General features: G+C 35.0%; 1 protein-coding gene across 9 annotated transcripts in view; it reads right to left on the bottom strand.

Moving 5' to 3' along the window:
• The window catches only part of FRYL (FRY like transcription coactivator), a 264,479-nt gene that overhangs the window by 67,102 nt on the left and 181,816 nt on the right, over nucleotides 1-15,561 (bottom strand). For all 9 annotated transcript variants that reach the window (XM_055588519.1, XM_055588516.1, XM_055588515.1 and 6 more), the window contains 9 exons: nucleotides 13,662-13,899; nucleotides 12,623-12,808; nucleotides 12,268-12,354; nucleotides 10,085-10,353; nucleotides 7,627-7,822; nucleotides 6,728-6,852; nucleotides 4,736-4,793; nucleotides 2,367-2,458; nucleotides 102-274 (listed from right to left, as the gene is read on the bottom strand). In XM_055588519.1, coding sequence (XP_055444494.1) covers nucleotides 102-274; nucleotides 2,367-2,458; nucleotides 4,736-4,793; nucleotides 6,728-6,852; nucleotides 7,627-7,822; nucleotides 10,085-10,353; nucleotides 12,268-12,354; nucleotides 12,623-12,808; nucleotides 13,662-13,899 — 1,424 coding nt within the window. The remainder of the gene's footprint in view (nucleotides 1-101; nucleotides 275-2,366; nucleotides 2,459-4,735; nucleotides 4,794-6,727; nucleotides 6,853-7,626; nucleotides 7,823-10,084; nucleotides 10,354-12,267; nucleotides 12,355-12,622; nucleotides 12,809-13,661; nucleotides 13,900-15,561) is intronic.

Here is a 15,561-nt window from a genome sequence, read left to right on the forward strand (position 1 = left end):
TACAAGTTGCTTATCAACTTAGATCACCATTCCTCAGGGAGAGAAAAATTATGATAGTCTCTTAATATTCATTTATGGGTTTGAGGAACTAAAAATCATACCTGGAACGTTCTGAATGATATTCGCCACTAAGGCACTAAAATGGCATCGTATATCCTTCAGTGTGTCAGAATCTTTTTCATTTTCTGCTTCCAGGAGTTGTCTAGTTAAATCTACATATTCCAATAGAGTGTTGTTGAGGAAATGTGTTTCCGTATCAAGGCCACCACTTGCACTGAAAATATGGAAGAAAATTCATGTTAAGGAAAACATGATTTTAAACTATAATTTAAGTCAACATTATTCTCTCCATCAAAATATATGGCTTTTCAAAATAAAATTATAAGGAGACACAACAGGAACAGGAAGGATCAGTTTAGAAGGTAGAAAGAAGAAAGACTAATTGTGTACACTTACACAGTTGTCCTACATAGACATATTATGCCTTTAGCATAATCAATCAAATACCCATCAGGTACCTATTCTCAGCAAAAATTACTGCTATTACTGGGGATACAAACATTTAAGAGAATTCAAGTAAGACTGTTGGTTTTTTAATCTTCTATTTTAGACCTTGGAAGTTTCTTCAGGAATCTCTACAGGAAGATTCTCTTTGAGGCCAGGGTTCTGAGCCTAGAGTCCACTGACTGCAAGGAGGTCACTGGTGAAAGAGTCCCACATCCTGGATTCCAGTCTTATTCCATCAGTTAGTAAGTATGTGACCAGTAGGTGGTACTTGAGAGTGTTTTACCGATAGTAATTTAGTTAACTTTTCCTTGTTATATTTATTTGAAAATACCTCTAAAGTTTATGATTCCAAAAGTAAAACTGCTCTTTCAATAGCTGCAAATAGTTTTTTTATAAACATCCTAAAGCCATGAAAATAAGAGTAAGGAACCACAGTGATTGTACAGCATATTAAAAATATCAGTCTACGACTATAAAAATATGTTGAAGGTATTCATGATGAAACTCTCCTTTATTCCTTAAGTGAGTGTTTTTAAACTCTGGGTCAACACTTCACAGTGCCTGGAAACCAACATGGTAGATTGTAAGCTGACTCAGAATAACTGAGTACCTACTATGCACCAGGCACAGAGGATCAACTGATTGAACAAACCGAAGAGCCCTGCCTCCTGGCCATTCCAGAATTCATCTTTTTTTCCTTAAGCGAGGAAAAAAAAAAATGTCCATAATAGTGTTCACTTTATTTTGATTTCTCTTGGGGCAAAAAAAAAAAAAAAAAAAAAAAAAAGACAAATCCAAAAATAAAACATGCAACTGCGTTATTAACATTACAATAAAAGCAATAAAAAAAGAAAAAAGATTTAGATGTATTTTAGGTTAATTTTTTGCATCAGGTTCAGCAAGTGTCAAATTCATTTTGGCTGACTTCCATTGTTTTATTTTTGTGAAGCAACAAAGGAAAAAAAAAAAGAATGACGCTTCTTTTTTCTTTCATTTGCTTTTCATTTACTATAATAGTAAATCAGTGGTTTAGATTCTCTTTGATTAAAGCTATATTTTGAAAGCACTTGTGAAAAACATTCGATATGAAAGGTGTTAGGTGCACTCAGAAATAAATGATCAGGATAAATGGTAAAGTAACAATAAACACTATACTTGCTTATTAATATTTTTTTCCTCAGGATCTTTTCTGGAAATGGTCAGATTCATTTTTTTCCCTCCTTCAATGGTCAGGCAACACCATTATGTTTCTAGGGAAACAGTTATTTCCCTACATAAAGCTGATGGAATTTTCCTCAAGGCGCTGGCCTTAGGGTCAACAATAATTTTAGGTTTTATGTTTTTTATTTGTAAAGGATGGAAATAGAAATTATGTTTTTGGATTTCATAATTGCTCTAAGCACAATAGATTAAGTTGATTGAAGTAAATTTGCCAAGTTTGTTTAGCCTACATGAAAGGCTAAACTTTCATGTAGCCTTTAAATAACATGATTTTTACAACTCTAGAAAAAATAGATCTTGAATAAGGTAAGACATAGTTAAAACAGACACCCATCCCTGGAAAAAAAAAAAAGGTTGCTGTCTACTGCCTAGATTACTAGACCTCAAGAAATATTAAAATCATAAGGACATTCCACTCAACCTTTATCTGAAGCAATCTGTACGAGTGGTAGTGATTCAATATATTTTTTAGCCATGGGCTAATGTATTAGATACATCTTTAGTAAATAATATTTATAGTGGTACAGATTTTTTGTTGTTACAAAGGTACTTTTCGGTTTTTATATATTTCCTAAGAGAAAAAAAAATTATGTTCCCTAATAAATTACAGGCTTTAAAAATCAAAATCCAATACCTACCTGTGACTAATGACACCAGCATCTGCCAGCAGTTCAAATATTCGTACCAGTTGTACTCGTAAAATATCTCGACGCCTGCGCCGCTTCATATTCTATTCCAAAGATAACAAAGATACTAATTAAAAGTCCTTTAAGTAAGTTGACAGAAAATTTGCTGGTGTAACTTAGAAGGAATACTGGGAATGCCTTACGAATTTGGAGGCTTGTTAGTTTGCTTCTGCAAGGTAGATGTCAGACAGTCTAGGGGCTACTACCTCAAAAAGGTATGTGTGGATTAATTTGAAATTAACAAGACAAATAAAATCAAATGACATTTTATATAGTAATAAACTTATGAAGGGAGAAATAGAATTAAGTCCACAGTTACTTTTGGTTACTTTTAGGTCAGATTTGCTAATCTGACAACTTTAGAGGAACTGAAACAGTAAACTATTCCCTTTGGATGATAAAGAATCCCTAAGATGCTCCCAATAATATGACAGAAGGGGAGGGAAAACATCACAAAGGGGACTAAAGAAACCCCACAGATTTCACTCATACCATGATTTTTCACTTATCAGTTAATTCTGACACACAAAAATACAAACAAAAAGAAATTCCTTTGATCATTATGGTGTGAATAAATATGTCTGTCCTACTAAGACCAAAGCATTAATGCCTAGAATAATAGTCGTAACATCTCAACTTGATTCTGCTTCTAACAGGAACCAATGTAATGGTAAGCTATAATTAATCTCCTGTATCACTTTCTTCTTGAGCTCATCATTTCATTCATGATGTAATACAGACTATTAAGAATTAGTCTTTCACTTTCTTGTCTACAACCCAGTTTTCTGCCTTCCAAAACAGGTCAGCTGTGGATAACCAGATCATTAAATTTACTGCTTCTCTGAGCTCTTATCAAGTTTGCTGCAATTCATACTGAATGAAATGGTTTCTTAACAATGCTTGAGGATTTCTGCAGTTTTAGTTGATTTGCTTTCATTCTGTGTTCATAGAAAGACTGTGAGTTTAATGCTCTCAAAATATAGTGCACATTCAGACACATCACTGTGCATATCTATTTCCTTGCTATGATGACTTTTTGTCCTGAAATTGATTAGTATACATACTGCCACTTAATTTTATTTCCAATTCCACTTGCACTGTAACCAACATATTATTTTGAAGCAAAAATCTAATCAATTACAAAATGGAGAATTATCACTACTCCACAGGGCTGAATTAGAAAAAAAGGAAGTGAAGAATTACAGATGCTGTCATAAGGTCCCCATACAAAGTAGCTACTATCATCTTCCCCTCTTGTTAAAATTCCTCAGAGGATTGCCATCGTTAATAGCAGTGATTCTAATTCAGTGTTCTACATCAGACTCATCTAAGGTGCTTAAGAAAATAGATTTCTGGGCTCTACTCCAGGGATTCTCATTGAATAGGCTAGGCCCGGGAATCTATAATTTTTTGCAAGCTCTCTGGCTAATGCTCAGATTCTACTGCCATTTGGGGACCACTGGTCTATTGGATAAAGCTGAAACCAGGGGCTTTATCCTTTCACGTCATAGTTCCTTTCTTGCTTTCCAGCCTCACATTCCATCACTTTCCCCATAATTACAAAGAAAAACGTGCAATGTCCACATTTTTTGAAAGTAAAGTTTGCAAACGCTGTTCCCTCTACCTAGAATGTCTTTCCCTTGCTTGTCTACTGGGGAAATATGCTTCAGAAATTCAGCTCAAATGTCACTACCTCAACTAAAAAGCTTTCTCTTACTCCACAGGCAGAACCAAAGGCTTTCTTCTCTGTAGCTCATATAACCCTTTACCTGTTACTTGATTTGTGTGCATAATACATTGTTGTAATTATAGATTATACATCATCTGTTCCACAAGGACTGTGATTTCTAAACGTAGCTCAGAACCTGACGTGTAGATGTGGGGTTCTAGACCTGGGGTTGGCAGAATACAGCCCTCAGACCAGGTCCAGCTCATTGCTGCCTGTAACTGTAATACAGCCACGCCCACCTATTTAGCCGTCTAGGCAGCAAACCTGAGCTGCTGCAACAGAGACAGGATGACCTACAAAGATGAAGATAACTATCTGGTCGTTTACAGAGATCAGTGGACTCTCATCCAGACTCTACCCACCCTAACTTCAGGCAGAGAAAATTTAACATCTGTATTACAGAATGGGTTTCTGAGTAAGACCTCCTGGGGACTGGGGATGGTAGTGGTTTCCACATGTTTTAAAAATGTTGAAAATGGCACTAGACTTATTTACTTCTGAATTTCTAAATTTTGTTATACTATATAGAATATAGAAGCCAATTTTCAGTGTTTGCCAAATAAATATTTAATGAAATAAAAATACAGTTTACCTCTGGCCTTCGTTCAAGTGCTTCTTTAATTATGGGATGTAATTCCTCTATTAGTTCCCTAGAAGAAAAATAATATACATTCTTTCAATTAATAGCCAAACATATAATCCGACCTGAAGAAATATGTAAATATTAATATAATGATATAACCTGACAAATGTTAACCCTAATCTTACTGTTTTAAACACAATTTTTATTGTGTGTTTTTTTTGGTCATACTACATGGCTTAATGGAATCATAGTTCCCCGACCAGGGATCAAACCTGGGTCCTTGGCAGTGAAAGCATGCAGTCCTAACCACTGGACCGCCAGGAAGTCTCTGTTTTGTTTTGATTGTGAAATAACACACACACTCTGTAGAATATTTGAAAAACAGAAAAAAAATGGCATAGGCCACTTATTCTAATTTGTAGAGATAAATACCTGTTCAATCATTTACAACCCATATATAGTTTACATAGTTGAAACTCTAACATACATAAAATAGTATCCTTTTATCTTTAATTAACACTAGTATAAGCACTTTCACATGCCATTAATTATAATACTCTAGTATTGGGTTAAATATGAAAAATTTCCTAACCATTTTCATTTATTACTGACTCATTAAATTTTATCTATTAAAACAAATAATGTCCAGTGAATACCTTTATATATTAATCTTTGACTTCAATTCTGATTATCTCAATAGGATTAGTCCTTACAAATGAAATTATCAATCAAAAGGTATGAACTTCATGAAAATAATCTTTTTTTGCTTATATTCTGATTTTAAATTATAAATGTACTCACTGTAGAAAATTGGGAAAATACAAAAAAAAAGAAGAAAATAAAATCCATCCGCAATTTCATTGTCTATAGAAACTACTGCAGACATTCAAAGTATCTGCTTCAGAATTGTTTCTATTTATGCGGATTTGTGAAACTGAGATAATTTTTGTACCTCATTGTTTTCTATTAGCACAACAGTATATTTACTTGTCATAAAATAATCTTCTAACACTTCATTTATAATGAATGCTATCCAGACCTACAGATATGATTTATTAACCTATTCTCTGTTGTATATGTTACCTTGGAGACAAAACATCAACCATTACACCATATCAATAGAGGACAACCTCAAAAGAAAAAATTCAGGATCCAGAACTTCCCTGGTGGCACGGTGGATAAGAATCTGCCTGCCAATGCAAAAGACACAGGTTCGATCCCTGGTCGAGGAAGATTCCACATGCCATGGAGCAACTAAGCCCATGCTCCAAAACTACTGAACCGTGAGCACTCTAGAACCTGCATGCTGCAACTGCTGAGCCCACGTTCTGCAACAATGAAGCCTGCACATGCTAGAGCCTGTGCTCCTCAACGAGAGAAGCCATGGCAATTAGAAGCTGACACTAGGCAAAGAGCAGCCCACGCTCGCCGCAACTAAAGAAAACTTGCACAAAGCAAGGAAGACCCAGCACAGCCATAAATAAATAAATATTTTTTTAAAATTCAGGATCTAGTCAGCAATAACAAAGAAGAAACTCAGGCAAAACGAAGAATTTGCTTTATGATTGTGAAAAACATCAAGAATGATATAAAATATGTACATAAATAATTCTTTTAAAAATAGTCACTCTCTTGAACAAGAAGGAGAAAAACTATTTTTAAGCATCAGAATCACTATGTAAGACAGGAAGGTAAATATTATACCTTTACATGGCATTTTATAATCTCTAGAACATGTTTATGTATAATATATGATTTTCATAATCATTCTTTGAAGAAAATAGAAAATAAAGGTGCAGATAAATTAAAGGACCTGCTAAATGTTAAATGGCTAGCTAGCTGGTAAAAGTCAGGATTGATATGAAACTATCTGGATAAGTATGCTACCTTGCCTTCTCAAAAAGTAGCCACATTTACTATTCTACTACATATAGAAACATATAAAGATTTTGTAGCATCTAAAAAAAAAAAAAAAAAAAAGAAACATATAAAGATAATTACCTAAATGCTCCTGGGTTGGTCCTGCCAAGACCTAGAACAAGGGATTCAGTGATTTCCATGCTCTCAGAGCGCATCATTGGAACTATGTGCTTAAACAAGGATGAAGGGGATGGGATGCCAATAATCTGAAAAAAAGATATTATATTTATAGTAGCCACTAATGATAGTACATTCAAATAAGTAATATGACATTTCAACAATATTTGGTCACAGACAAGGGAATAACAACATTTCAGAATAAACAGCGCTTCAGAATTCACCTCTAACGTACATAATCTTAAAAGGGTCACTGTGAATTTGCTCACTACAAATTGGTTAACAGAAGTGGGATTTGCAGGCCTCTTAATTTCTTAGAGACACTCACTATCATGTAATACAGGCTGACTCCCTCCCTTAGCCTATTTCTTTTGACCTGTAAAAATAAGTAAAAACAAAAAACTACTTCTAAAAGAATCATCAGTGTTAAAGTTAAATACCCAGTATTAAGTTTTATCAATTTCCTTCAACCATTTGATAATATTTTATTTCATATCATGGAGACCATATCACTGTTCTTTTTTTTTTTTTATATCACTGTTCTTATCAAGTTATTTGTCCCACTACATAATTTAGGGAAATTCTAAAAGAAAAAGTTTATATATTATTGGTTCCAACTAAGCATCCATTAAAATATTGGGTTGGCCAAAAAGGTCGTTTGGGTTTCATACGCTGCTATGGACAACCTGAAGGAACTTTTGGGCCAACCCAATAGTAACGGGGATTTCTTGAACCATTTTCAGTATTAGTCCATGTAACTTATACATTTTTCAATCAAGTTACTTTATTGTCCTGAAAAAGAAATTTTAAAACATTCCTTTTATGCTGTCATTTGGATTCAATGACAGAACTAAACAACTTACTTTAGAGTCAATGCCGTAGCCACTATCAGGGGTGGACGCCAGCGTCTCAGGCGGAGAACACCTCACAGAACCCGCAGATGTTGAGGATGCTGTGGAGGCCGCTGCACTGCAGCAAAGAAGCAGGTAGTTTCTCCACAGGCCAATGTATGAGTCACTGCTTGTGGTAGTATTTACTTTCTTAGCATTGATGGGGCTACTGAGAAAAAGAAGAAAAACAGGTAGATGTAAATAACATGTGTTTTTAAAAGTTTCTTTTAAACAAAAGCTCCTCTGTCCATGGAGTTCTCCGGGCAAGAATCCTGGAGTGGGTGGCCATTCCCTTCTCTAGGGGATCTTCCCGGCCCAGGGATCGAACTCGGGTCTCCTGCATTGCAGGCAGATTCTTTACCATCTAAGTTACCAGGGAAGTCCAACTAAAGCTAAATTTCTACCAATTTAGGGGAGATGGTTAGCATAAAGTATTTATTACTACTACTGAATCTCTGTAGAATAAGATATAATGAGTAAAATACAAGATTGAAAGTTAAAACATTATAGGATCATTTTAACATAATCTATTATTTCTGTGGGTACAGTTAATATTTTATTAGGTCACATTTTATAACATTATGTATACTCAATGCAGAGGAAAAAAAGTGAAAACAAAATGAAAATCACCATTAATCCCACACCAAAACAAGCTCTATATATTCTTCTGCTGCTGCTGCTGCTGCTAAGTCGCTTCAGTCGTGTCTGACTCTGTGCGACCCCATAGACAGAAGCCCACCAGGCTCCCCCGTCCCTGGGATTCTCCAGGCAAGAACATTGGAGTGGGTTGCCATTTCCTTCTCCAGTGCATGAAAGTGAAAAGTGAAAGTGAAGTCGCTTGGTCATGTCTGACTCTTAGCGACCCCATGGACTGCAGCCTACCAGGCTTCTCCGACCATGGGATTTTCCAGGCAAGAGTACTGGAGTGGGGTGCCATTGCCGTCTCCATATATTCTTCTACACATCTTCAATTCAGACACATGTATAAAGGTATAATATATCTCTTTTAGCTTATAAAAAGTGAATAATATTATTTCATTTGTTTTGTACTTGCTCTTTATACTTAACATATATGTTGAAACATCCTTCATGTAAATAAATATACTTCCATGACCTCATTTTTGATGACCATGTTATATCATAGAGATTATTATGATTTATAGAGCCACACTTTCACTGTTGGATATTTAAGCTAACAGTAATTGTTCCCTATTATACACAATATTAAACATTTGAATATATGCTTCATTATAATACATGTTTAATTATTTTCTCGGGTAAATTCCTGAAACTGGAATTGCAGAGTCAAAGAATATCTACATTTTTAAAGCTTCTATCAAATTTCTGTCTTGAGAGATTAGACCACTAAAATATTTTGGAACAATTCCATAAATCTTCCCCAAAATGGAAAATTCTGTTGGGATTAATGACTGAGAGCAAAACAAAACAGGAAAAATACTAAGTTTTAGTCCTCACCTTCAGTAGGCTTATAATCTATTAAGATAAACAATACATACCATGCCATTGATTCATTGATAGTTTCTCAGTATCTTATAAAAGTTTCAGAGCACTGTGATGGCAGTAAAATAACAAAAACAAAAACCTGCTTAAAAAAATCACCACCATCATACGTGCTAGGGGAGATATACAACACAGAAATAAAAGTGTCGAATGGTGCTAAGTCTGATGAAGAAAAATAGAGCAGAAAGTGGATACAGGGAATGGTGGTAGAAGAGCGTATTTTAGGTGGTAGGAGAGGTATTTTACCATTTAAAATATGGTAAAATAAAGGAGACTAAATACATTCATAAATGTTATACAAGGTGGCAAGTGTCAATCTTCATTAAAAAAAAATGGCATCCAATAAACAATACCTGAGAATCTGTATCAATATATAATTAACATATATGTATACATATATATAAACAGTAAAAACAAAACCAAAAAATGTATATATGCTTTTTCAAACAAATTTTCTTTGCAATTTAAGGCTTTATAATCTGCAGTTTATAAAGCAATGGTCAACTCTCTGTCACATTGTCAGTTACCCTTAACTCTTTACTATTATGCTCAGAAACTCACTGAACTTGTTTCCCTTCACTTCCCACCCTGTATCTACAAACTTATCTATACCCACATCCATATTCATCTTCAGACTCTCTCCTCATTCATTCATTCATTGAACACAAAGTATGTACCCATCAGTGTGATAAGTAAATGAACAATTATAATTTGTAAGACCAAATTATACAAAAAGAATGAAAGGATTATATGACTATATCCTTTTTAACTTTCATTGTCCTCCTTAACACACCAGTACATTATGAAATGTCGTTTATGGGATTTCCAATTTATAGAATTTTTCAAGTGCATGTGTTGTGAAGGCTGACAGCCTATATACTGTAAAATTTACACTAGGAAAATCACTTACTTTATATCAACTTGTGGGGATAACAACTGAAGCCTTGTGTAGGCAAACATCCAAGCATAGCTCACAGCTGTAGGGCAGTGTTTTGGAAGGTTTTCTTGCTTTAAAAAACTGGAGAGACTTATAATCCATGGGTCTTGGCCTTGGGTCACATGTGCAAATATCCATATGTGTGATGGACTGATCACATCAAACTGGTGGCTAATGGGAGAGGAGTTCCACTCTGCTAATGTCTGTAAATCTATTGAGCTTGGGCAGTACAGCAAAGTAGTCTAAGCAGAGAAAAAAATTCATTATTGCACATTTCAACAACTTTTGTAAGTTTTACCATATATATTGCTTTAAATTATGAAAGTGGTCTACTGGTAGTTTCTAGAACAGAGATTCTTAAACAGGGATAATATGAAGTCCGAGATACCTTTAAGGAGGTAGAGAATTCCTGAAATTGCATATAAGGTTTTTGTGCACATGCAGTTTTCTAGAATAGATTTCTGTAATTTTTATTAGTCTCAAAAAGATCTATAAACCAAAAAGGTTAAGAATCACCACGTATGTAATTCTTAAATGAATATGCAATTCACAGGATACTCAAGATGCTAGAGAACTCAAAAATGAACCATTAACTTTCATGCTGATGTGCACTGCAAGACAAGTGAAAATGTCAGTTGCACAGTCATGTCCAACTTTGTGCGACTCCACAGACTGTAGCCTGCCAGGCTACTTTGTCCCTGGAGTTTTCCAGGCAAGAATATTGGAGTGGGTTGCCATTTCCTTCTCCAGGGCATCTTCCTGACCCAGGGATCGAACCTGGGTCTTCCACACTGCAGGCAGATTCTTTACCATCTGAGCCATCAGGGAAGCCATTGTGTACTATGTATGCATAAGTGGAACAGACTGGAAAATGGGCTCCTCTCCAGAGCTACACATTCTCAAATATTTGCTCAATAATAGTCAGAGCTCTTATACTGAAGAGATAAAGACTTCAGAGCAAATTATTTATGATTCAATAGACAACAAAAAATGGAGCCTTAAAAACTGAACAGAGGCTTGATTCACTTGATCATTCAACAGATATTTACAAAGGACCTGCTCTCAGTCAGGCACTGCTTTAGGCACTAGAAGAGAGTCACTCACTTCTCTTCGTGTTGGCCAATTCATGGTTAATAATCTAAAACAGAATTCTTTAAATTGAACAGATTCATAACCATACCTTAGGCTTCTAAAATTTTATTATCTCTCTTGGTTACATGTAACTTTGAGTTGTAAGAGTCAAGAGTTATGTAGAAAGTACAGAAACCTCTTGTGCAGGTATTGCAAAACAGGAAGAAAATAATTTCAATTAGTAAAGTTTGATAGTTATTCTTATATCAGTTTTGAAAACTTGGTATATGACCTTTCTCCCCCAAATCAAACTAAGAAAGATAGCATAAGCTTTCTTAGTAATGTATGTGTTGACGAAGTGTTTTTCTTCATTTTAATGAGTGAAATTACATATATTGCTGTTGTTTAGCTGCTAAGTTGTGTATGACTCTCTTGCAACCCCACGGACTGCAGCCCACCAGGCTTCTCTTTCCATGGAATTTTCCAGGCAAGAACATGGGAGTGGGTTGCTATTTCCTTCTCTAGGGGAACTTCCAAACCCAGGGATCAAACCCACATCTCCTGCATTGACAGGCAGATTCTTTACCACTGAGCCACCAGGGAAGCCCCAAATTACATATGACTCGGGCATAAGATATTACATCTTTACTCCATGCACTTGAATTTATATGGCAAAGCAAACAAATACACTTACTGCAAGATGCAGAATGCAATTTTTTTGCTTTGAATTTCAACAGAAAAAATTTCGATAGCCCTTTAACCAGCATTATACAGGTCAAGAATACTATATGCCATAATCAATAGCAAATAGTAGTTGATTGCAACTTCAGATTTAATAGAAACTTCTTAGATTGGAAAGATTGGAATTTTACAAAGATAAAATATTTATATTTTTGTGGGCAAGAATACTAACCATAGCATAAAGTAGTGCCACTTTTTAAAAATTATTTTTTATTTTCAAAGCACTTTACCATTTTCACAAATACTTTCTAATGCATGATATTTGTAAAAGAAACTCAGGTGTGTATGTATGTACATCTTAAGTTTCAAAACATTGCTGAATAGCATGAAATCATTACAGTTACCTGATCGGCCCCAGTGAGATGAATGAAGCTCTCAAGAATGGATGGGCTCAGCCTGTCCATCACATCTATGGCTAATTCATCATCACCCTATAAAAAAGACATCACGTGTCTATTAAAGTTTAGGAATGTTTAAGAACAGCAGCCAAACCTAGATAAACATTACAAATTTACTTTAGCCCTATCTGTTACAAATGGAATAGAAGGCAGGTTGGTGAGCTTAGACCCTCTCAAAAAGATCTTGTTAAAAAGTAAATTATACCTGCATCGTAAAAACAGAAATGGAACAAAGATGGACAAAAAGGATAGTTTTTTAAGTACTTTCATTAGATAGCTGAATGAAATATCTAAAATTTACCTTAGGTATTTCCAAAAGTGCAAATAAAGCCCGTATTTCTCTAAGGACGCTAACAGCTAATCTCCTGGTGGCAGGTCGACTGCTACAGAGAGTGACGAGTGCAAACCCTTCGACCACATGGAATACACTGGAATATGGGCTCCTTTCCAGAGGAGGGGGATGAGAGGCTCCATTAACCACACCATGCTTGAAAAATAAAATGCAAGTTAAAAAAAAAAAGTATGTATTCCAGTAAAACAATTAGTAAAGAGTAAAGGCAAATCATAAAAATGACTGCTACAGGTCTGCCTCAGCTCAAGAAATTTAAATAACATTTAATTTATAAAAATGTCACATCACATAGTGAAAAAAGCATTTAATTGGCAGTCTAAAACACATGAATATACAATGTACCTAAGTTCTATCATTCTCTGGCTACTTTATAAACAGCTTTAGAGTTGACACTTAATCACTATTGGTCCAACATTTCTATATGGAAAATGAAGGATTGAATGGCATCCTTTGTACTCAAAGTTTGGACCAGCAGCGTGGCATCACCTAGGAGATGGTGATGTGCAGGCTCACTAAACATTGAGAAGCTGGGTTGGCTTAGATGATCCAGCTGTAATATCCAAGGTTCTATGGCTTCTACATTTTCACAAACCAATAATTTGAGCACCTTTTTCAGTTAAGAAGCACACATACTGTATATGTGAAATGGGGACCACTGGTGCCTTTGATAAACAACCAAATAACTGAAAGGCTATCAACATTTTTTATTATACCAGCATTCAACATATTGGAAACAGCCTATTATGTGAGTTAGAATTGCCTTCACTTTGTATGTTCACTGAAAACTAATTATTACCAAAGGAAGAATTTAATTTCTATATTTAATATATAAACTATAACAAAGTTCTGTTTAAGGGGTTACAAACATTTTGAAAGAAAGTAAACTAGTGAAGCTTCTAATTTTTGAGGAAGTCAATATGTTTTAACATCATAACCAGTCATTTGCCACTGATCATGCACAGAGGAACACTCTGAAAGAGTCTGGTACCTGTGAGTCCTGGTTTTTGTTATGCATTTGGGTTGCTTGTTTCCACTGATTTATTAATTGTACCAACATCTTTACAGCATTATCAAGAAGTGTGGGATGGACATCAGTCACTTCACGAACAATAAAATAAACAAATCCTGAAAGGACATCCTCACGCCAATCTGGAAAATCAAGCATTAGTGCCTGCAGAGTATTGAAAGCCAGAGCACGAAGTTCTTCATCCATATGAATTGTGAGCCTACCAAGAACAAAATTCCATTAGCAAACCTCAAAAACCTTCCAAAGAGCTTTACCATCTAGAACTTAAAACTAAGAATTTAAAAAATACATCCTCTCAATTGGTTCTTAAGAAGTAAGAAAATAGGAACCAATGTTCACTTTTTGTGCTGTATTTGTCCTTATGCTAATCTGTATTCATTTATTTAAATTCACATGTCAATCTATTAATATCAGTTGGCATCAGAATAGTAAGTTTGATGATTCAGAATAGTACGTTTGATCATAACACAAATGTCCTTTAGAATGATCATATATAATTCCATTAAAGTTTGTTTAGATTTAATAAAAAAAAAAAAAAAAAAAAAAAAAAAAGAAAACACAGAACCAGAATTACATTTAAAAAATTCTTTAATCCTTAAAATGCCATATATTATTCTATAATCAATCAAATTTATGCTGAATTATATAATACCTTAGTACTAGCTCACACTGATTCAGTCTTATACTACCACTGGAAAGGACACAGTTTATCTCTGTTGCTCCTTTCATGCTGCTGAGCTTACAGTTAAACATAAGACGGCTGATTGTGAAGGAAAAAATACAAGTCAGGACGGAATGAATTTAACAGAAATAATTCTTGAAAATGAAAATGAGAATTAAGCTGTAACTTCATAAATGGGGTATACCTAGAAAGAAGATGAAAAAAAAAAGAGTAACACATGAAGTCTTCAAAAGAATTTATGTTAAGTAAATTATAGGAGAGGCTGTATATAGTTACCTTTTAAAGACATCAATAAGATATGAGGACAGGAATGTAATATTAGTTAAAGGATTTTGATAGGACTTAAAAAAGAGAATGATAAACAAGAAAATCATAAAAGATAGCTGCAGCAATGAAACTACTAATATTTAATGCTATATGAGTAAGAGTTTCTGTTTGGGGCTACAGAGAATTATTTACATGATTGACCATCAAGACACATGTATCAGAGTTAGAAACAGCCTGAATGAATAAATATAAGTAGGTGATATTTAAAAATATGCCACAGTTACATGCTTGGGCAGCTGAAAAGATGGAGTTATTCTCAATGACAGAGGAAGGACGCTGTGTGATATCAGTCTTCACCCTGCTGAACTCAGTTCTGGTCTTCACTAAGCTAACCTTCAACTGACAATGAGACTGTGGAGAAAATGTATTACGGTTGTTTAATACAAAGACCCGGAAGTGAGCCATGAAGCAGCAGCAGTTACAGGAGCACATTGGAAATACCACACAGGGTCAGATCAAGGGTCCCAACCCAGTGTTGTGTCTCTGATAGTGGCGCCAAAGGAGAGACTGTGGGAAGGGAGAGTGACCAACTCCATGCTGCTGGCTATAAAGGTTGTTCAACATTCCTTAAATCCATGAATGTACACCTCTCTGTGTGACTCGGGATATATCCATGCAGAGAAAGGGGCCTGACTCATTTATGGCAGAAGAACTATTGACCCTTCCCTGGAGACAGCAGATAGGTCTGCAAACTTACAGTGTATTTTTGCTTTGTTTGTTTGCTTGCTTTATTCTAAGTAAATAAGATTTAGCCATCACAATTCCAAATGATAGGAGCTAGGGACAAAAGAAGCAGACACTGGGATCTTTCTTTCTGCCAAAATAAATTAAGTATCACAGGGGAAGGAAGCA

This window comes from Bubalus kerabau, chromosome 7 (assembly GCF_029407905.1).
Source record: "Bubalus kerabau isolate K-KA32 ecotype Philippines breed swamp buffalo chromosome 7, PCC_UOA_SB_1v2, whole genome shotgun sequence".
NCBI lineage: Eukaryota > Metazoa > Chordata > Mammalia > Artiodactyla > Bovidae > Bubalus > Bubalus kerabau.